A 23,737-nucleotide genomic window follows, 5' to 3' on the forward strand; every position below is an offset into this window, starting at 1 on the left:
TTGATCTTAAGTGAGCGTCTACTACAGCTACTCACAAATCAGGCAACCAACTGGACCTCTACACATGCTGTTGCTCCAAGGACAACACTTAAGTTACTCCACTGCACACCTCAGACCACTTCCTCATCACATCTAACCTCACACTTACTCCTGACACAGCACACACTCCTCCGCAGGTCACCGACGCAAACTATGTGCACTCTCTCCCTCTCGCCTATCCTCTAAGGTTTCATCCTCACTTCCTTCACTCTCTTCAGCACTGGACACGAACAGAGCTACTGACACTCTTTGCTCCACGCTAACCTCTCCAGACCAGCACGTACCGCCCCATCTGCTCCCTGGCTGTCCGATGTTCTCCGTGAACATCGCTCTAAACTCAGGGCGGCAGAGAGGAAATGGCACAAATCAAGAAACTCTACCGACCTCAGTGTGTATCAGTCACTCCTCTCTTTCTTCTCTGCAAATTTCTTCACTGCTATAACAACATACTACTACAACAAAATTAACAACTGTTCTGACTCTCGCACACTTTTCAAAACTTTCTCTTCTCTTCTTTGTCCTCCTCCACCTCCTCCTTCATCGACTCTTACAGCTGATGACTTTGCAGTTTTCTTCACAAATAAGACAAGAAACAACAGTGACCAATTCTCCACACCGCAAACTGATGATAACTTCATAACAACTAATACACCCTCTCTCTCCTACTTTTCTCCACTCTCAGAGACGGACGTTTCCAAACTTATCCTTTACAGTCATCCTACTACTTGTCCACTTGATCCTATCCCCACTCACCTCCTTCAGGCCATTTCTTCTTCAGTCATACCTTCACTTACTCACATTATCAACACCTCTACTCACTCACATACACCACACAAATCAATCAAGCACGCTCAAGCAAACCCACTAATAAACAAACCATCAATAAAACAATCACAATAAAACTACAGAAGACTGGTATCCCTTCTTCCATTCATTGCAAATCTATGTTTCTTGTACAGAACTAACTCCTGAACAGCAACCAATCTGGCTTCAAAAGCGGCCACTCAACTGAGACTGACCTGATCTCGGTTACTGAAGCCCTGCGACTGGCAAGAGCAGCTTCCAAATCCTCAGAACTCATCTTGATGGAGCTGTCTGCTGCTTTTGACACAGTTAACCACCAGATTCTCCTGTCCACCCTCAGAAAGATGGGCATCTCTGGAACTGCACTCCTGTGGTTTAAGTCCTACCTCTCAGGTAGTTCCTTCAGGGTGTCTTGGAGGGGTGAGGTTTCTAAGTCACAACTTCTTGCTACTGATGTTCCTCAAGGCTCAGTGCTTGGACCACTTCTCTTCTCCATCTACATGACGTCATTAGGAACTGTCATTCAGAAGCATGGCTTTTCTTATCACTGCTATGCTGATGACACTCAACTCTACTTCTCATTCCAACCAGATGATCCGACGGTAGCTGATCGCATTGCAGCCTGTCTGAGAGACATTTCTAGCTGGATGAAGGACCATCACCTTCAGCTCAACCTTACTAAGACAGAACTGCTTGTGGTTCCAGCTAACCCATCGTTTCATCACAACTACTCTATCCACCTTATTTTGCAACGCGGAAGTAGGTAAGATGACATACTTCCTTATAATGTGTTAAACTTCCGTTTCACTAGCTGGTAGGTAAGGAGCGATATGGTGGGGGCACACACAGAACACTATTAAATGCCGTGATGGTAAATATTTACCACAACTGCGGTGTATGACTCAGTGGGAGGATGAAATGAAGAAGTGGCCTGCCATAACTTTTTAAATATTTCATTTTGGAGTAGACGGGTATTCGATGTGGAATATAAAAAGCACTGAGGCATATCAGTAACGTTACCTACACAGCAGAAAAGTCAGCCGAGTGTTGGTACATAAAACAGAAAGCGAATTTGTGTTTTTAAAAGCAGACGTGAATCCCTGTAGTTGTGTTATTGCATTGAGGATTTAGGTAACTGGTAAATGATTAATGTCTCCTTTTTTCTCTTTCATCTGTGAAATCACTTATTGTTTTAAAGTAGTAATTTTTTTTTTGTCCTTATCCGTAAACTGATTACTATATAGTGCAGAATTAGGCAATGCAGAATTGCATCTAAAATAAAAGTTGTAACTAAAATATATGCGTGTACTTTTTATATATTTTTATATATAACTTTTTATTTTGGATGCAATTAATCATTTTACAGTCCTATTCAGAATGTTTTCCAGTTGTTCTATGAATTAAAAAGACAAATTGACCATTATTTACCTAGCACTGCACCTTGACATTTTAATTGGGTGTTTGTGTGTGCATATATAAGGAGAAAGAAGTAATATAAGACATTTAAAAAATATTTGTGTAAAGACAGTATATTTAATGGTAACACTGAATAATTCCAAACAACTACACAATATATCCAAAATTACTACACCATTCTAAATTTCATATAAAATGCCTTGGACTGTAGACTCTCATGTGCGTTGTATCAATCCCGTAGGAGATAATTCGGCTTACTACACTCTGGGACACATCAAAGCATTCAGCAAGATCTTCTTGAAGTAAATTCAACTTCAGCTTCATCATTATCATCAGAATTTGATCCATTATGTGCATCTTAAAATTGGATTTTGGAATTGGAATTTAACAGTGTAGTATAAAGAGCTAGTGTCATTCTTGAGAATGGCAAGGGCTAAGGGATCTTCACTGTGGAACAGTTGCTCTCACTATGCATGGAAGAGTCTTCCGGCAGGCACCATACCACACAGTGATGCAGCTAGTCAGGATGCTCTCGATGGTGCGTCTGTAGAAGGTGCACATGGTGGGGGCCGGGGCTCTGGCTCTTCTCAGTTTGCAACGGAAGTAGAGACGCTGCTGTGCTTTCTTGGCCGGTGCTGCGGTGTTGTCAGTCCAGGAGAGGTCCTCTGTGATGTGCACACCCAGGAACTTGGTGCTGCTCACTCTCTCCACAGTCGCAACATTGATGGTCAGAGGAGCATGCTGAGTGCACTCTCCTGAAGTCAACAACAATCTCCTTCGTCTTCTCCACGTTCAGAGAGAGATAGTTGTCACTGCACCACCCGGCCAGGCGGCTCACCTCGCTCCTGTAGTTTGTCTCATCTCTGTAGCTAATGAGACCCACCACAGTTGTGTCATCTGCACACTTAATAAAGAGGTTGGAGTTGTGTGAAGGTGTGCAATCGTGGGTCAGCAGAGTGAAGAGGAGGGGGCTTAGTACACATCCTTGGGGGGCCCCAGTGTTAAGTGTGATGGTGCTGGATCTGTTGCTGCTGACCCGTACTGCCTGAGGTCTTCCAGTCAGAAAGTCTAACAGCCAGTTGCACAGCGAAGTTTTGAGCCCCAGCTGGACCAGTTTGTTAATAAGCTGTTGAGGGATGATTGTGTTGAATGCTGAATTGAAGTCTATGAACAGCATTCTGACGTATGAGACTTTTTTCTCTAGGTGTGTTAGTGCTGAGTGGAGGGTAGTGGCGATGGCATCATCGGTCGAGTGGTTGGACCGATATGCAAACTGGAAGGGGTCCAGGAAGCGGGGGGGGGGGCTGTTCAAAGCACTTCATGAGAATAGGGGTAAGTGCAACTGGACGGTAGTCATTGAAGCAGGATGGAGATGGCTTCTTCGGGACTGGAAGGATGGTGGTAGCTTTGAAGCATGTGGGAACAACAGCTTGACTAAGCAAGATGTTGAAAATGTCTGTGAAGACATCAGTGAGTTCCACTGCACAGTCTCTCAGTACACAGGAATGTTGTCAGGACCCAGAGCTTTGCGTAAGTTGATCCTGCTGAAGGATCTCCTCACTCTGTCGGGGGACAGCATCATCATCTGGTCGCTGGGAGGAGGTGGAGTCTTCTGTGCAGTGGTGCTGTTTTGTGCCTCAAAGCGAGCAAAGCAGGTGTTCAGCTCATTCAACAGGGTGATGGTGCTGTCACAGGTCCGTGGTGGGGGCTTGTAGTCCGTAATGGTCTGTATCCCCTGCCACAGGTTCCGAGTGTCTCTGCTGTCGCTGAATCGATGGGCTATCCTGCTGGAGTACTCTCTGATGCCACGGGATAGGTTGGCTCTGGCTGTCCTCAGGCCCCCCTCATCTCCAGCTCTAAAGGCAGTGTTCTGCCTCTTTAGGAGTCTGTAGACCTCCCCTGTCATCCACGGCTTCTGGTTGGCCTGGACCTTTGTGATCTTTACAACTGTTACATCATCAATACACTTGGTGATGTAGGTAGTGACAGTCTCTGAGTACTCTTGGAGGTCTGTGTTGTATGTGGCAACTTGCTTAAACATATTCCAGTCAGTGGTGTCAAAACAGTCTTAAAGAGCCTCTGATGACCCTTCAGGCCACACTTGCATCTGTTTGTGAACTGGTTTGGCGACTTTAACGAGTGGTCTGTATGCAGGCATTAGCATGACAGTGATGTGGTCTGAGGCACCAAGGTGGGGGAGGGGGAGGGCTTTGTAAGCTCCTTTCTGGATGTTGTAAACAAAATCCAAACTGTTTTTACCTCGTGTTGGAAAGTTAATGTGTTGGTGTATTTTTGGGAACACACTCTTTAAGTCTGCGTGGTTGAAATTTCTTAGCCAAGATGAGAAAAGCATCAGGGTGGGCTGTCTGCTGCTCACTGATGAATGTAAACAGAAATGAGCAGTATGGCTGTATATTCCCTCGGTAGATAGAACGGCCGGCACTTAATAATCATAAACTCCACCTAGGGTGAGCAGTGTTTGCAGACCACAACAGCATTGCGGCACCACACATCATTGATGTAAACACAAAGCCCGCCACCGCATGCTTTACCTTCTGCGATGAGGACTCTGTTCGCTCGATAGCATGTCAGCTGGTTGAGCTGAACTGTACAGTCTGGAACGCTGTGGCTGAGCTATGTTTCCATAAACACAAAAACACAACAGTCTCTTACAGTTCTCTGAGTTGAGCGTAGTAATCGGATGTAGTCCAGTTTATTGTCAAAAGAGCGTATGTTAGCCAGTACGATGGTGGGGATAGCTGGCTTGTTTGGGTTAGCCGTTAGCCTTGCCTGGATACCTCCACGCTTACCCCTCTTCTGCTTCCTCTCATGCCGCTTGTGGCACCTCCGCTGTGGACGAGACGCAGCAGTGGGGGTCGGTGATGGTGAAGGCCTCCGGAGCAGACCGAGATCCTGCAGCTCTTCGGCGTGCGCGGAATTTAAACAACAAAAAATTGGTTCTGCCGACATCGAGCAGAAACTCACGACTGTATGCAAGCTTAAAGACAGGTAGACGTGATGAAGATGTACAAAAACACTGCGACTCACAAAACAAAAAACAAGAAAACACTGTTCTGACGGGAGCGAAAGAAGCCGCTGCGTGTGGATGCGCCGCCATCTTGAGAATCAATTAAAGCGACTAATAGAAATAGAAAATTTATAATAATGGCCTATCTGCACAAACTGTCATCTCATAATAGTATGCAAATCAAGTTACATATTCACAAGACTGCTCAGACAAACTGCCTTAAAAGCAGCACAAGTAATATTTAGTCGCCTTAAGTGATCATCTTTCTGCACCTCTAAATGTCGCCTGTAGGCTAATGATTTATACTAATAGATTTGAGTGGAAAAACTCCCGTTTGCATTGGGTTAGTCATGGGAATGGGTGCTATTATGTAGCATGTGCACATTGCATTCATATCATCAAATGAGAGCCCTGCTGGTGGATGTCATAACTACACTATCTGGATTTAATATCAGGGCTCCCCTTTGCTGTTGATTGATTACAAATGCAGAACACACTAATTCTGATCATAGATATTGGCAAAAAATAGTCTATACTTTGATTTTGTCAAGTAATTATATTTTTATATATCATTTGGCCTGTGATAAATTATGCCGTCTGGATAATATTATTCGCTTAATGGATGTGAGTGAGGATGGTTGCCACAATGGTTTTAGGGTTGGTTGCATGGCACATTAAAATAATTTATAATTCATTGATAGTTCAGTTGCACCGAACCTTCATTACTCATTAATACATTTATTAACAAATTATTTTTGGTAAGCCTTTTTCTGCAAGCTTCTGAGAAAACGAGCGTGTCAGATTTCGCTCCCTTGGTGACGTGGCAAAGGGATCTCATTATAATATTACCACCCATTTATCTGTTAATTTATACCTACGGTACCGTCATTTTGATTTTGCAAGCAACAATGGTGTACTAGCTCTAATGCCATTGTGAAAGTTTGAGCAAAACATACTACTGTTCTGCCTTTGGCTGCACAGACAAGAACAGAACACTATTTAGAGTCCCAGCCTCAGAGGGGACAATAGAGCAGTGGATTTATTGATTTATTTACTGTATATTGCTGCTGCCAAACAGATCTAAAATAAACATGCGATTTATTCCCCAGCAGTTTACCTTCACAGACATAACCAACTTTTGTTACTCGTGTGTTTTTAACTTAAACTTCTGTGTGAAAGAGAACTTAGTTTAGTACTCACATGCTGTGACAGCCGTTTTCTGTCTGTGTGCTCTCAGATAACAATATATCAGAAGTTTAAATGCATGATTTCAGCACGATAAACATGATAATCAGAACCAAAACAGATGTTTTTAGCAGGTCAGAGCTGTAATGAGGCAGCTCTATTCTGGAAAAAGGGGCAGGGAGCAGCAGATCATTTGCAATTAAAGACACAGGCCCGAAAAACAGCATGTTTCTGCTTCCACTCAAAATAGGCATTTTCAAAATGATATAATAAATGATCCGTGGAGTATTTTGAGCTGAAACTTTACAGACACATTCTGGGGACACCAGAGACTTATATTACATATTGTAAAAAGGGGCATAATATGTCTCCTTTAAGTACATTTCAAAGATTAAAAAACGTCAAAGAAGCACTTTTTTCTTCCTTGTAGGTTATTAGAGAAAAATAAAGTGAATAATATGGAAACCGTCAACAACAACTTGTATCTGAAGCACTTGTGAAAGATGAAAAAAGTCAGATACAAATGTAATATATATATTTCATCAAATGTGAGATACACATAATTATAGAGCAATTATAGAGTAATTTTAAGTAATTTCTTACATAAGCTTCATTTTACGGTTTATTGCACACTGTTTTTCTTTCTTTTAAAATAGCTGACAATTTTTTGTCTAATTTCCTTCGTTTTGAACCCATAAATAAGTGGATTCACAATGGGAGGAAATACAAGAATAGATGTAGAAAACACCCTGCGTAGGTGAGCTGGAACATTTTCAGACCGATGTGCAATAAGAGGGAAAAAAGTGTTGAACTCCAAGAACAGAAAGACCACTAAATGAGTGCCACATGTCTGAAGTGCCTTAATCTTTGCATCTGAATGCTTATTGGTAACACAAGTGATTAATATATGAATGTATGTGAATGCTACAGCAGAAAGTGAAATACAGTGGTATAAAGATAAAATAAACAATCCATAGATATTATTTACTGTTGTGTCTTCACACATGATTTTCATTAAAGATGGGTTATAGCAGATAAGCTCTGCCATGTATGCCTGGCAAACCTTGTATGGCATTAGAAGACAGAAAAGTACAAATATAATAATAAAATGAATGAGCCACATCACAGTTATGATTCTTACTAAGTTACTAGTAGTCATTATGGCTCCATATCTCAGCGGGAAGCAGATAGCGATATACCTATCAAAGGCCATAGCGGTAAGAATGATATGAGATGCACCACCATACAGATGTACAATAAAGCCTTGAAACAAACATGCAGGATAGGATATTGATCTATCCTGAGACCATATACTATACAGCAGCTGAGGAAAAAGGCTTGTAGCACCCATTGCATCATTGATGGGCAGGTTAAGCAACAGTATGTACATTGGTTTATGAAGATTCCTGTTTTCACAAATGGTGACTACAATTGTGAGATTGCAGAATAAGATAGTCAAGTATGTGGCTATTCCAAATATGAATGCAGGGTAAATGCTTGATTGAGGCAGTTCCAAAGAGTGCAAAGTCAGCATCACTGAGAGGACAGATCTATTTGGATACATGCTGAATGCACTTATGACCTTAAAACATAAAAACCAGTATAGAAAAGCTAAAAATGATTGTTTACATTATTTAAATCTCATTAGAACTTTCAGAGTTTTGTTGCTTTCCAAAATGGACATACATCATCCTTTTATTCTGACAGATCCAGAATCATTGTTCTTACAACCTGGGGGAAAAAAGCAATAATTCTATCAAAAGCATGTTAAATCATTAAGTCTTCAAATACAAATAAACAAAAAACAATTGCATAACAGAATATACAAGACAGACATTGCATGTTAGCAGGTTAATGATCTAAATTACTTTGAAGTAGCTACATTTGAATAATATTTAAATTTACATCCATTTTAATGTCTCATAACTGCAACATTCTAATCTCATATGGCTAAGACAAAAGCTGTACATTTTAATATTTAGCCACCTTAAGTGATCATCCTTCACTGCAGCTGAAAAGTGCTGTGTTGTGGTCATCTGTAATCATCTGATTTATACTCATGGACCATGCTGGGTGGAAAACTCTTTTTTTTTTTACTTTGGTTTAACCATGGGAATGGGTGGCGTTATGTATCCTGTGCACATTACATTCAAATCTTGAATATAGCAAATGACATACTCTTTTCACATGGGAAATTATACTTTTGAGTTGCTTTGCCTTGAGAGTATAAAGACTATTTATGTTATCACAATCCCTGCCGAAAATACCAGTTTAGACCAGAAAGGAGGGATGATGGGAAATGTAGTTCTATGGTGACTGGACTGGCGATCAAGGATTGTGACTTGAAATTGTGATGGGAGATTTTGACAGAGTGAACTATTCCTTTAATAATAAATAGTCAATGCCATGAAAGAGTAGATTTACTTTAATTACAGTGTTTACTGGTTATGAGAATGACACACTTTACTTTGCTCAAAGATCTTGTTGATCTAGATCTCAGATGAGTACATGGTCTTGGGAGAAAATGAGCATGCGCAAGAGGATGTAAGGAAATCCCATGTTTGACACTGTTTGGCTGTGTTTTTGCAAATTACTAGCCAGGCCTCACATCCAATTTGCAAACATTTTCTGCACACATAAATACACAAATTGTTTGAAATTGTTTGTGAATGAAGATCAGTATGAGAATTAGTATGACAATGTTTATTTCAAACATTGTTATTTGTGAACAAATTATTTTTCTGTTTTCATTGAAGTCTTTGGAAATTACCTTCCTTTTCAAATTAAGGCCCTTCATAGGATTTTTTTAATTTTTTAATTTAATTTTTAAATTTTTTTTATATAAAAAAAGTTTCCTTTAGCAAAGGAAAACCAGTCTCCTCTTGGCTTATAGCGAAATCCTCTGACATTCTTCTTTACAAATCCTCATTTTGTACTTCTAATTCATGACTGTTGTTTCATTTTGATCTCTCCCCTGCACTTCCGCGTTCATCACTTCTGAGTGGCGCATGCGCAAAGCCAACCTCATATGTCATCCGCCCGGAGCTGCTTCCGTGTACAACAGTGAGCACAAGCTAGATTAAAGTGATTATTACATTTTAAATATGGTTATTTTTCTTACAAAAACGCATTAATTCGCTACAGGAGGACTTTGTTCACCTCCCAGAGCTGTGTGAGACACTTTTTATTAAAGATGGGCGCTTTTTTACTTAACTTCTTTTGGACTAATGCACTGCAACACCCGTTGAGTGCCATTAAACAGCTTGAAAGATCAAAGACAATTTTTAATATAACTCTGACTGGATTCGTTTGAAAGAAGTAAGTCATATACACCTAGGATGACTTGAGGGTGAGTAATTTTTGAGCTAATTTTCATTTTTGGGTGAACTACACCTTTAAGCTGGAACACTTTTAGATCAATGTGCAACTAGTGGAAAAAGAGTGTTGAACTCCAAGAACAGGAAGACGACCAAATGAATACCACATGTCTGAAGTGCCTTATTCTTTTCATCAGACTGCTTATTAGTAATACACATGATTAATATATGTATGTAAATTCCACATCCGAAAGCAAAAGCATGTTGTACAAAATCAGGGTATACAATCCATAGATACTGATCACTCTTGTGTCTTGACACATGACATGACAAGTTTCATTATAGCTGGATAATAGCAGATGAGATCTGTCATGTGCATCTGGGAAATCTTGTAATTAAAAAGCCACATCCCACTTATGATTTTCAAGTTATTGTTATTCATATGGCACCATATCTTAGCTAGGAGCAGATGCAATATACCTGTACAATAAACATGCAGGATAGGATATTGATGTGTCCTGAGATCATATACTATACAGCAGCTGATGAAAAATGCTTGTAGCACCCCTTGTGTCATTGATAGGCAGGCTAAGCAACAGTATGTACTGTATATTAATTTGTGAAGATTCCCGCTTAAGCAAATGGTGGCAGCAATTGTGAGACTGCACAGTAAGATGAACAAGTATGATGTTAATCAAAATATGAATGCAGGGTAAATGCTCGTCTCAGTCAGTTCCAAAGAGTACAAAGTCAGGACCAGTGAGAGGACAGATCCATTTGGGGAATGGAATGAATGAAGCCCACACAGCGGGACTAATAGCTCTAGTCACAACATCCCTCACGGGGGAATTACTGCATTCGAAAGTCAACCAATGCAGCAGTTCCTCTGCTACACATGCCTCATGTGTTACCCACACTAGCACCCAACCAAGATGACCACTGGACCCAGATGAACACCATCACTACAGAGCTCAGAGTAAATGGATTCGCATGCTGTCACTGTCTTGTAATGAGAAGCGCTGTAGTGGACCTAGCTGAAGTACATGTGACTCTCAAACCCAAAATCCATGCAGGACTCACTGACTGAAAGAGCATGTATTCACTCTCTCGCTTAACTGACATGTTCAAGCAAGAGCGCTGTCTTGAAAGAGAGTGCTTTCAAACCTAAAACCAAATCCCAAGTGAAGATTGTAGGATTTAGCCTTCTTACGCTACATAAAAATTGATACCCAGATCGTTCCTGCCAACTGGCCGACCATCAGTTTGCAGTGGGATGGACCAGGGGATGTGAAAATGATGGTGACAAGGTCATGTAGCATCTGTAATATTTGAGTATGGAGGACGTAATGGAGTCCTTAAGGTCACTGCTAAATGAGGGTAGACAGACTCATGCAGCACTGCTTCTAAGGGGGTGTCATCCAGGCAGGAATACAGTCATCCTCTTCATTTTTGACACACCAATGATACCCTGTAGGCCTCGGGCTCCATTGGATGGGGCAGCGAATGTCCCTGGTGAAAACGGAGGCAAAGGGTCCTGAAGTTCATCAGTTCATAGTGAGGATAGCCAAGTCCTTCCAACGCTGAAAGAAATCAGCCATCTTCAGTTTCACTGGAATGCACAAGAATAATCTTGGCAAAGAATAATCCACATATCTGCGATGACTTGAGGCTTGAGTATCCTGCAAGGTGAAAGAGAAAGGTTTAGAGAAAATGGCACCAAGTGCCATGCTCCTGTCTCTCTGGATGTTGCAATACAATGTCATTATGCCAATCAGGCTTCAATATTTTAGGAGCGAAAGCTGTTTCCCCATAGCGTCATAATGACGCAATGTTGAGGGACTGATATTGAAAGGGAACTATGGTAGTAAACTCTGCTGTTTAAGTGATTTTAATACAATGGCTGAGTGAGTGATGGCACATTTTACATCTTTGTCTCTTCTGTCCAACATAATATCTTATTCTCAATATTTTTTCTTCTTTTGCAAACTCAATAAAATGCTTTTGTGCATTTTTTCTTTTGGTGTGCAAATGGCAATGCAAAAAAATTTATTTGTTGTAGTTTCCATTCACCTATAGAAGTTTACCAAACTATGACGTCTTCCGTTTATGAGAACCCCAAAAATGTGAAAAGGGTCCATTAAAATAGTTTTTTAATAGAAAACTATTTGGAGTACAGGCAGTTCATTTCTTAATTTAAATTAGCACCAAACTACTAAATGCACCTGTAAAAGCAACATCAAATATCTCCAGCTATTCTTGCTATCTAGTAGAAATGGATATGATACCTTTCATGTTGTATTTCACCAGAAATGTTGCTCTTCCATTGACTGAACTGATTACAAAAATGATTTGTTGATCTTGACAATTACATCATCATAGTGGATTTTCCCCTCTTGAGATTTATAATCCACACAGACTAATAACTCAAAGACAGCATAAAAGACCCAAGATGTAAGTGTGCGCACAAGTTAGGACAGGTTGCTGCATGACTGCTCGATCAATCAATCAGACATTAAATAACCGTCATGTTGCCGAAAGCAAATAACTGTCACCGTACCTTATGCAGAGCAGCAAAGGATTGTTGTAAGTATTTTAAATGTTTCACAATAACACCGAGTATACTTAATCGAGCTGTATGTTATATTTGCTCTTTTCTACTTTGTTTAGGACAATATCATGTCTTCAGCTGGCAATATCGACAATGTTTCATCCGATCTGTCTCTTCAGGGCTTCGATCTGTCACCTGAAAAGGCTTTTGTTGCGTTTGTCTTTGCTGCCCTAAATTACATAATCATATTGTTCTGCAACTCCTTTCTCCTGTTCACTGTCATAACCAATAAGGGTCTTCATGAACCAATGTATATTCTCCTGTTAAATTTGCCCATTAATGACCTAATAGGTTCTACATGCCTGTTCCCTCACATCATGCGGGAGCTCCTGTTTGACACCAAGACCATTCCGTTCTCCATCTGTATCACTCAAGCGTTCTTCATACATGTATATGCTGTAGCAACGGTCTTCATCTTGACTGCCATGGCATATGACAGATATGTCGCCATCTGCCAGCCAATGAGATACACTACCATTATGAGCAAACTGCACCTCACAAAGATCATCTCGCTGGTTTGGCTCTCTAATTTGACACTGATGGCCATCCTTTTCATCCTCCTCCTGCGTTTGCCTCGCTGTAGGTCTTACCTTACCCATCCGTACTGTGACAACCCTTCCTTGCTTCAACTTGTCTGCGCAGACATGACCATTAATAACATTTACGGACTTCTGATAACAGCTCTCTGTCAGGTCTTAACAGTAGGTCTGATTTTGTACACATACCTACGGATCCTCATAGCCTGTTTCCACAACAAAAGCTCTGACACGAGGAGTAAAGCTCTGCAGACGTGTGGCACACATTTAATTATCTTTGTCTTGTTTGAGTGTTTGGGTCTTTTCACCATTATATCATACAGGATAAAAGATATTTCTCCTCACTTAAGAAAATTCATTGCAGTTGGTGCTATGATATTACCACCAACGATGAATCCTATTATATATGGATTAAGAACTAAAGAAATCAGAGTCAAAGGGATTAAATTTTTCCAGCGAAAAGTTTTCACATCATGAACAAATAACACTGAGGTGTCATTCTAAATATCGTTTCTACAAAATTTGCTTTGCAAAGTTTATCAGATATATGCATCAATGTGTGACATATTAATCTATCTTTCTGTCAAATCTTTCTCTCTCTAACACACACACACACAGACACACACATTTAATTTATAAGCCATTTCAGTAGTAACAGCAGTATGCTTATTTCTCTATTCATTTACATAAGCCAGTCCAGAGTCTATTATATCTATTATGGGTTGTTGTATCTACACATAAAAATGATTGTACTGTATTAATTTGAGGGATTTTTCTGTATGTACTTTTCTTTTTTAACCTGTATTTTGAATGTGTTGTGTTGTAGAGTTAAAGAAAATGTCTTTAAAATGAATGCATAATGTCCCGGTAATGAGCTGCTAGTTCTTTTTCTTACAGTGTATTATTATAGGCCTACTTTATATTTTTTATTCTCTTGTTGACTACTGTCTTTTCTCAGTGTCAGTGAATTTTAATTTGAACTGTTTTTATTTTTATCTTGCTGACCTATGATTCATTTATTAAAAACCTGATTTGGTTTAATTAAAGACCTGTTCATGTTAGAAGAATTTTTGACAAGCATTTTAATATGATCTCTCCCCTGCAATGAAAGAAACACTACAACTGTGGGAAAACCATAAACATTTATTTTGTTAATATGATTTCTTAACTTTAGAACCACAGACTACTAATTTAACAGATTGTCACATATCCTGACATATTTTTTTCTGCTGGAGTTAATTTTCTTCAAATTAAAGGAAGGCCTGTATGCTATTCTAAATCATAACCACAAGATGGAAACCTAAACCAATTTTTGCAATGTTACCAGTGGCAATATAAAAAGAATATTGCATTTTTTTAAAGATGAATAATGAACACAAGCTTGTATACATCTCAGAATACACATGTATGCCAAAAAATATTTATTAATAAAAAACGTTTTTTTTTTTTTTTTTTATCCCTAGATTTAAACGTAATGTAACAGCATGTATGATATTATGGGTAGTGTTCTCCTCAATAAAATACTCACAGGCATTGTTTATCATTATTATTTTTCTTAAAACCTATAAAAATTATTTTACAAGACAGAATTGTTTACTGCTATAATCTTCTGAAAAGTGTTCCTGAAATCACATCTTTATGTAAGATGTGAAGAAAGTAAGGAAATTATTATTACTATTTATTTATGGGTTTTGTGATGAACCTATTTATTATATATACGTATAGAACTAAAGACTGACTGACTGATTGATTGATTGATTAATTGATGGCGTAAGATTTTATCATTTTATCAGGGACATTCTTGGTGTGATGCAACAGTGCTGTTAACTCAGCCACCATGCCACATTTTATGTTTCCTGGCCTTAATTTATTTGTATTTTCTGTGAATAATAAGGGAATAAAGTACAATACAATATGTGAAATATATTTTCACTATCAGAGGACACTTTAGCCAGTTATGTTATGTACACAGTTAAAGTGGTCCACACTCAGAAAAAAAGAAACAAAGCTCTTGTACATATCTGTACCTTATTTAACCCTACATGATACATAAAAAAACCCTAAATGATACATATTAATCTGTACCTTATTTAACCCTAAATGATACATATTAGTACCTTAAATATACATATTAGTACTTTAAAGTACTAATACATATAAACACATATAAAATACAACATAGAAGTGTACATATTAGTACATTTTGAAAGGGTACCACCCCAATGGCAGATTTGTACTTTTTTTTCCCTGAGAGTGTAGCAGGTTAAGTGCAATCTGAAAAGTATATTAAAACTACATTATTTTTTAACTTTAAAACAAGGTCTGTGCTTGTCATTGTAAAACTTGTCTGTAATGGTTTTGTTTTAATCATACTGTAATCATTCAGGGTGAATGTGTTGAACTCATTAAATGCAGTGAAAAAATAAAAGTCCTATACATGTTTTTAAGTGATATGCATGAAGCACATTTATTACATGAGGGTTTTGAATTTGACTTTCAGTTCATCTGTTTTTATCATAAACAGAATTGTGGATGTATGTGTACCAAAGCATATGATAGTATTGACAGTAATACTGACCTGCTTTACAATATAGGCCTAATGTGCACAAAGATATTATTGTATTGAAATCACGGTCATACAATTTTTAAATGTATTGAATGATTATTAGATATACATCTAATTATTGTTATTTTGGCTTTTTTAGAGTCCACAGTATATACACATGGATCAAACAGCTGTTAGGGACATTTGCATGCAATGTTCCAAGAGGTTGGTGAGCTTTTCTAACATGTCAGAATATATTATATCAAACAGTGTCATGTCACAGCAGACTCTTCTATCATTGGCTGTCAAAAAACTGTCATCATGAGCTCATCTTATTACCTGGAGACCCATTAGTTGTTAGTCTTGCATGTCAACCTTTTGTATACTGTAGCAACCATAATTAGTCATTAGTTTAATTAATGTACTTAGTTTAAATTAGTCATGTTTGTTTCTGGTGTCTCTACAGGGAATCACAGTAGGTTTGTCAAAACAAGATAATGAGTCTCCTAGGGATATGCATGATCAATCAAAAGTTTCATAAAGTTACAATATGAGGATAGAATACTTTTATATTATTGTTAAATCTGAAATAGCTTTACAAATGTCTGTTTTAATTATGATCTTTATATAAACTAAAGCTTTAGGTCTATAGCAGGTTATGGAGTTTTTATGTATAAAACTGGTTTTGTGGATTTGTGTAGATGTTTTTCTGGTCATAATTTGACATGAGACAACATAACCGTAACTGGGGCATATTTGACATTTTATTTTTATTTAAAAATTACTTTTCCACAATTTTTGGTGACATAAGGCCTTTTTGTACCTTACAATGTCAAATTATCTGCAGTGGACTCATGCAAATATAGTATGTAGAACATTTATTTTTACTTCCTTTGAATATTTAAAAAATTAAAAGTATGTTACAGGCGCCAATAGCCTTTTGCATACACTGCTAATCCTGCACATTAACAGGACAGAGCAAAACATTTTTGTTTTGAATTTGTATGCCTCTGTGGGTCAAAAGTGTACAGACCAACAAAAGCTTTATTTGGACATAATTAAACTAATTAAATACTCATGAGAAACTTTTTTTGTTAAATAACAAGACTTCAATCAAGGTAATTATATTTTTGTTTGCACAACAGTGGTTAATTAGACCCATTAGACCCTGGTCATCAGTTTAGAAGCCCTTTAAAAATCAGTTTTCCTTTCACACGGCCTGATTTCAATCCAAAGCAAGATTTCAAGAGAAATCAGTAGGTATTTTATTTGTTTGTTCACTTAACTTCTATTTGCAGTGAACACTTCTAATGGTTTTGTCACTATTTTCTGTTACAATGTAAGATTGATTCTATACCAATGAGATGGAAAAATATAATAAGATTTCAATGTTAGCTCAGTTCCTAAATCCGCTCATACTTTGTTAATGAAAGTCATTGGCTCTTCAAAGTGTCTTTTCCAAACATTTTACCTGAAACTGAATCTTTTATGGCTGGAAACTTTTACTTGTGTAATAATCCTACTTTTTTTTCTTCTTCTTTTTGTTTCAGATTTGGGGTTCAAATGAATTTTTCAGTTGTTTTCAGCAATGGAACAAATTCTTTCAATAAGGGTTTTTATTTAACCGCCTTCCGCAATTTGGAAAACAAAAACTACCTCATTTTGGCCTTAGCAATCATCTACATCATCACCTTGCTGGGTAACCTTTGTTCTCCTGGCTGTCGTCCTAATGAACTCCAGCTTACAGAATCCCAAGTATCTTGCTGTATGTAATCTAGCCATTGTTGACATTTTCAGTGAATAGTGTTATTATTCCTCAAATGGTGCCTGTTTTTGCATTTAATCAGAATTATGTTTCATTTGGAGCATGTTTTTCTCAAATGTTCTTCATGCATTTTTTTGGTGACATGGAATCTTTCTCTCTTGCTCTTTTGGCGTATGACCGTCTGATTGCGATCTGCTGGCCTCTGCGTTACTCTACAATAAACACCAACCTGAGGATGCTGCTCATAATAGCAGGGATTTGGTCTCTGGTTGTTCTGCTGGAGATTTTCCCAGTCATTTTTGCAGCCAGACTCCCTTACTGTAGCTCCAGAGAGGTACAGGCTGCTGTTGTGAACACAGTCCAGTCTATAAGTGGCTTGTACGGACCACTTCTTTCAACCTGACAACAACTGGGTACAGCTAAGACTCTGACTGCTTTACTAGGCCCCTTTGACTTTTATTATTTTCACCTATGTGATTGTAGTGGTTGCTGTGACACGGATTGCATCCATATCACACCGTTGGAAGGCCTTCCACACCTGTCTCACTCACCTGCTGCTGGTCCTGCTCTATTATATGCCTGTCATGCTGGCATATGTACTAGGGAATCATGCGTTTAATTCAGAATTTTGACCTTTACACAGCAGTTTCTGACCGTTTCTGTTACCATCCCCCCAATGCTGAACCCCATCATCTACAGCTTAAAGACTGATGAACTCAGAGACAAGATAGTCAAGCTTCTCGGAAAGCCAAAAGTGGCACAACAGATCATTAAAAATGAGGCCAATGGTTAACAAGATCTTTGTCTTTTCCCCATAGTAGGAGATATACTTCTTTAATATATCACATTATAATCCATGTTTAGCAAAATGCACTTATAAAATATGATCATTTACAGAGATATATCTTTTAAATGCTATGGATTTGTGTAAAACCCAATGTTTGCATTGTATAAGATTTTTGCTTTGTATTCATGGTATGTTACTTGCAAAAAAGATCAGATAATAAAAGTTTAGTTTGCACTGATTAATACCATTGAAGTTTAGCCATACGTTACACAGAATTCATGCAGTCCAGCAGATGAGCACGGCAGTGTTTCTCAAGCATAAAGCGTCTTTTTCATATTCACTCAATTCAAGCCCATTTGCATTTGTAATTATCAATTTTTTTTGATTCAGCTATTCACAAGTGATTAAAGGGAATCAAAATAATTAGTGCTTCATAATTTCATAAAATTTCAGAGGGTCACTGTAAGACCCACTGTCCTTAGAAAACAGTTATGAGACAGTGACTATAGTGAGATAAATACAGCAACAAGCAGCACATTAAAAGCACTTATATACAGTAATCAAATATGATTTTTATTCTATAATACATTTTTAAAAAATCTGAAAAATATATGGTTCTTTTATTGTCTGCATTTTTGGAGGGGATTCTGAATAAAATTAGCAGTAAAGAACACGAGTGGTCAGCAATATTAATAAAGAAACAACAATAAATATAAGATACACTTAAAATTAAGAATAAGTTTATTGCATATTTTATTAAAAAAATATTGTGGATGCAACGCTTTCCCAACTAGATGGCAGAGAAAGACAAGAAACACTCTTTCACTGCAGTTGATAGAATTTCTCAACTGAACTCAACTCATTTTTATTTATAAAGCACCTTTCAACAAACCACCAAAGTGGAACCAAAGTGCTGTACATAAAAATTAAATATAAAGAAGCAAAAAACAGAGAAAGCCTGGACAAACAAACAAACAAACAAAAAACATAGCACACAAAGCCTGGGCAGCAAAACATTTACAAAAACATTTCCAAATGCTAAGTAAAACGTGAGTTTTTAGAGCACTTTGAAAAGCACTAAATGTAGGAGATGATTAAACAGACAATGGAAGGTCATTCCAAAGCCTGGGAGCTGCAGAGAAAGCCCAATCACCTTTGCATTTTAAGCGAGATCGAGGAACTATAAGGTTTAACTGATCATCGGACCACAGAGACCTGTTAGATTGATACAGACAAATTAAATCAGAAATGTACCCAGGTGCTGAACCATGCAAAGCTTTAAAAACTTGAGCAGCACTTTGTATTGAATTCTAAATTGTACAGGTATTAAGTTTTGTCTAATTAGCACAGATCCTCTCTCTTTTTAGTACCTGTTAGAAGCAGCTGAATTTTGAACAAGCTGCAGGCAAGAGAGAGAAGCCTGACTCACACCCAGATACAATGCATTGCAGTAATCCAAACGAGATGATACAAAAGTCTCTCTCTCTACTAATTTTGCACATTTAGACTTTGCAATATTTGCCCACTCTTCTTTGCAGAAACTGCTCAAGTTCAATTAAATTTGATGGTGACTGTTTGTGGACTGCAGTCTTCCAGTCATTCCACAGATTTTCAGTGTAGTCTAATCTCTGACTAGGCCATGCAAGGACATTCACCCTTTTCTCCTTCAACCACTGTGTGCTCAGATTTTTCTGTGTGCTTTGTTTCATTGTGATGTTGGAAGGTAAACCCTTCTTCCCAATGACAACTTTCTGGCAGAGGGCAGCAGATTTTCCTCAAGAATTTGATTGTATTTTTGCCCCATCCATTTTTTTTCAGAACATATCGCTTTGGTGTTGAGGCTAAGTTAATTCAGTTTTAGTCCTCGTTTGCCTCAGAATCATCAAGGTGTGTTGTTGGGCAAAGCTCAGCTGTGACTGCATGTGGCCTTTCTTGAGGAATGGCTTTTTTTCTTGGAACCCTCCCATACAAACCACATTTGTGGAGAATTTGTGATATTGTTGTCACATGCACACAGTGCGCCACCCTTTGTCATAAATTCCCTGCAGCTGTTTCAGAGTTGCTGTAGGCCTCTTGCTCGCCTCTCTGACCAGTTTCCCCTGGCCCTAGGCTCTTTCATCCAGTTTGAAGTGATGTCCTGATCAGGGAGGGTCTGTGTTGTACCAAATACCTTCCAACTTCTTAATAATAGACTTCACTGTGGTTCTAGACATTAATAAAGCCTTTTAATTTTTTTTTTGTATCCATCTCTGATTGTGTCTATTCCACAACTTAATCCCCGGAGGATCTTTTGACAGTGCCTTGCAAACTATAATTGTATTGTTTGCTTCAGTTGCAACTGCCAAGGACTGAAACGCTCCAGGAAAGCTCTTTTCATTGTTGAGATAAAAAAATTATACAATAAGACCACAGCCTGAAAGTCAAATGGCTTTGTACCACTGAGAATGTGATTAGCTTACACCTAATTAGGTTACAAGTCAATTTCTTTTTTTTACTTCCAACTCAGTGATTTTGTAATTTTATTTATTGTATTTATTTTATTTCTGACATGTGGGTTATATCTTTCCTTTGGATGTTATGTTTGGCAACAATGAGTAAATAATATTTTAAAGGGGGCTGATTCTTTCTATGCCCACTGTATTCTCACATCTCGTGAAAATTCTGTTAACTTCTATTTGCAGTGGAACACTTACACTAATGGTTTTGTCACTATTTTCTGTTACAATCTGTAAAGATGGATTCTATACCAATGAGATGGAAAAATATAATAAGATTTCAATGTTAGCTCAGTTCCTAAATCCGCTCATACTTTGTTAATGAAAGTCATTGGCTCTTCAAAGTGTCTTTTCCAATCATTTTACCTGAAACTGAATCATTTATGGCTGGAAACTTTTACTTGTGTAATAATCCTACTTTTTTTCTTCTTCTTTTTGTTTCAGATTTGGGGTTCAAATGAATTTTTCAGTTTTAAATTTTCAGCAATGGAACAAATTCTTTCAATAAAGGTTTTTATTTAACCGCCTTCCGCAATTTGGAAAACAAAAACTACCTCATTTTGGCCTTAGCGATCATCTACATCATCACCTTGCTGGGTAACCTTGTTCTCCTGGCTGTCGTCCTAATGAACTCCAGCTTACAGAATCCCAAGTATCTTGCTGTATGTAATCTAGCCATTGTTGACATTTCAGTGAATAGTGTTATTATTCCTCAAATGGTGCCTGTTTTTGCATTTAATCAGAATTATGTTTCATTTGGAGCATGTTTTTCTGTTCCAAATTCTCAAATGTTCTTCATGCATTTTTTTGGTGACATGGAATCTTTCTCTCTTGCTCTTTTGGCGTATGACCGTCTGATTGCGATCTGCTGGCCTCTGCGTTACTCTACAATAAACACCAACCTGAGGATGCTGCTCATAATAGCAGGGATTTGGTCTCTGGTTGTTCTGCTGGAGATTTTCCCAGTCATTTTTGCAGCCAGACTCCCTTACTGTAGCTCCAGAGAGGTACAGAGCTGCTGTTGTGAACACAGTCCAGTCTATAAGTTGGCTTGTACGGACACTTCTTTCAACCGACAACTGGGTACAGCTAAGACTCTGACTGCTTTACTAGGCCCTTTGACTTTTATTATTTTCACCTATGCGATTGTAGTGGTTGCTGTGACACGGATTGCATCCATATCACAGCGTTGGAAGGCCTTCCACACCTGTCTCACTCACCTGCTGCTGGTCCTGCTCTATTATATGCCTGTCATGCTGGCATATGTACTAGGGAATCTGCGTTTAATTCAGAATTTTGACCTTTACACAGCAGTTCTGACCGTTTCTGTTACCATCCCCCCAATGCTGAACCCCATCATCTACAGCTTAAAGACTGATGAACTCAGAGACAAGATAGTCAAGCTTCTCGGAAAGCCAAAAGTGGCACAACAGATCATTAAAAATGAGGCCAATGGTTAACAAGATCTTTGTCTTTTCCCCATAGTAGGAGATATACTTCTTTAATATATCACATTATAATCCATGTTTAGCAAAAAAAATGCACTTTATAAAATATGATCATTTACAGAGATATATCTTTTAAATGCTATGGATTTGTGTAAAACCCAATGTTTGCATTGTATAAGATTTTTGCTTTGTATTCATGGTATGTTTACTTGCAAAAAAGATCAGATAATAAAAAAGTTTAGTTTGCACTGATTAATACCATTGAAGTTTTAGCCATACGTTACACAGAATTCATGCAGTCCAGCAGATGAGCAACGGCAGTGTTTTCTCAACAAAGCATAAAGCGTCTTTTTCATATTCACTCAATTCAAGCCCATTTGCATTTGTAATTATCAATTTTTTTTTGATTCAGCTATTCACAAGTGATTAAAGGGAATCAAAATAATTAGTGCTTCATAATTTCATAAAATTCAGAGGTCACTGTAAGACCCACTGTCCTTAGAAAACAGTTATGAGACAGTGACTATAGTGAGATAAATACAGCAACAAGCAGCACATTAAAAGCACTTATATACAGTAATCAAATATGATTTTTATTTTATAATACATTTTTTAAAAATCTGAAAAATATATGGTTCTTTTATTGTCTGCATTTTTGGAGGGGATTCTGAATAAAATTAGCAGTAAAGAACAGAACAGTCAGCAATATTAATAAAGAAACAACAATAAATATAAGATACACTTAAAATTAAGAATAAGTTTATTGCATATTTTATTAAAAAAATATGTGGATGCAACGCTTTCCCACTAGATGGCAGAGAAAGACAAGAAACACTCTTTCACTGCAGTTGATAGAATTCTCAACTGAACTGAACTCAATTTTATTTATAAAGCACTTTCAACACCACAAAGTGGAACCAAAGTGCTGTACATAAAAATTAAATATAAAGAAGCATAAAATCAGAGACAGAAACCACTAAAAAACAAACAAACAAACAAAAACAAAAAACATAGCACACAACAGCAAACATTTACAAAACATTTCCAAATGCTAAGTAAAACGTGAGTTTTTAGAGCACTTTGAAAAGCACTAAATGTAGGAGTGCATTATTAACAGAAATACAGACAAATTAAATCAGAAATTGGGAGCTGCAGAGAAAGCCCAATCACCTTTGCATTTTAAGCGAGATCGAGGAACTATAAGGTTTAACTGATCATCGGACCACAGAGACCTGTTAGATTGATACAGACAAATTAAATCAGAAATGTACCCAGGTGCTGAACCATGCAAAGCTTTAAAAACTTGAGCAGCACTTTGTATTGAATTCTAAATTGTACAGGTATTAAGTTTTGTCTAATTAGCACAGATCCTCTCTCTTTTTAGTACCTGTTAGAAGCAGCTGAATTTTGGAACAAAGCTGCAGGCAAGAGAGAGAAGCCTGACTCACACCCAGATACAATGCATTGCAGTAATCCAAACGAGATGATACAAAAGTCTCTCTCTCTACTAATTTTGCACATTTAGACTTTGCAATATTTGCCCACTCTTCTTTGCAGAACTGCTCAAGTTCAGTTAAATTTGATGGTGACTGTTTGTGGACTGCAGTCTTCCAGTCATTCCACAGATTTTCAGTGTAGTCTAATCTCTGACTAGGCCATGCAAGGACATTCACCCTTTTCTCCTTCAACCACTGTGTGCTCAGATTTTCTGTGTGCTTTGTTTCATTGTGATGTTGGAAGGTAAACCTTCTTCCCATTGACAAC

The 23,737-nt window shown here is 37.9% G+C and overlaps 2 protein-coding genes and 3 pseudogenes across 3 annotated transcripts; 3 read left to right on the forward strand and 2 right to left on the reverse strand.

Moving 5' to 3' along the window:
- Positions 1-7,094: 7,094 nt before the first annotated feature.
- On the reverse strand, positions 7,095-8,036 carry LOC109084116 (olfactory receptor 52J3-like). The gene has a single exon (XM_019098816.1). The coding sequence runs from the start codon at positions 8,034-8,036 to the stop codon at positions 7,095-7,097; it is 942 nt and encodes a 313-aa protein (XP_018954361.1).
- Positions 8,037-9,867: 1,831 nt separating this feature from the next.
- On the reverse strand, positions 9,868-10,749 carry LOC122147791 (annotated as a pseudogene).
- Positions 10,750-12,261: 1,512 nt separating this feature from the next.
- On the forward strand, positions 12,262-13,810 carry LOC109084115 (olfactory receptor 52B4-like). Its single transcript, XM_042771861.1, has 2 exons — positions 12,262-12,372; positions 12,457-13,810. Exon 2 carries the CDS (start codon positions 12,466-12,468, stop codon positions 13,408-13,410), a length of 945 nt encoding a protein of 314 aa, XP_042627795.1. The 5' UTR covers positions 12,262-12,372; positions 12,457-12,465; the 3' UTR covers positions 13,411-13,810.
- A 3,575-nt stretch (positions 13,811-17,385) lies between these two features.
- On the forward strand, positions 17,386-18,036 carry LOC109084114 (annotated as a pseudogene).
- A 3,304-nt stretch (positions 18,037-21,340) lies between these two features.
- On the forward strand, positions 21,341-21,996 carry LOC122147792 (annotated as a pseudogene). Its single transcript, XR_006161841.1, has one exon. The product of XR_006161841.1 is annotated as an olfactory receptor 52K1-like (transcript).
- The last annotated feature ends 1,741 nt before the right edge of the window (positions 21,997-23,737 follow it).

Source organism: Cyprinus carpio, chromosome A15, assembly GCF_018340385.1.
Source record: "Cyprinus carpio isolate SPL01 chromosome A15, ASM1834038v1, whole genome shotgun sequence".
In the NCBI taxonomy this organism is placed as follows: Eukaryota; Metazoa; Chordata; class Actinopteri; order Cypriniformes; family Cyprinidae; genus Cyprinus; species Cyprinus carpio.

Excerpts from the sequence above, each read along its gene's own strand:
- LOC109084115 (XM_042771861.1), top strand. The coding sequence starts at position 12,466 with ATGTCTTCAGCTGGCAATATCGACAATGTTTCATCCGATCTGTCTCTT.
- LOC109084116 (XM_019098816.1), bottom strand. The coding sequence starts at position 8,036 with ATGTATCCAAATAGATCTGTCCTCTCAGTGATGCTGACTTTGCACTCT.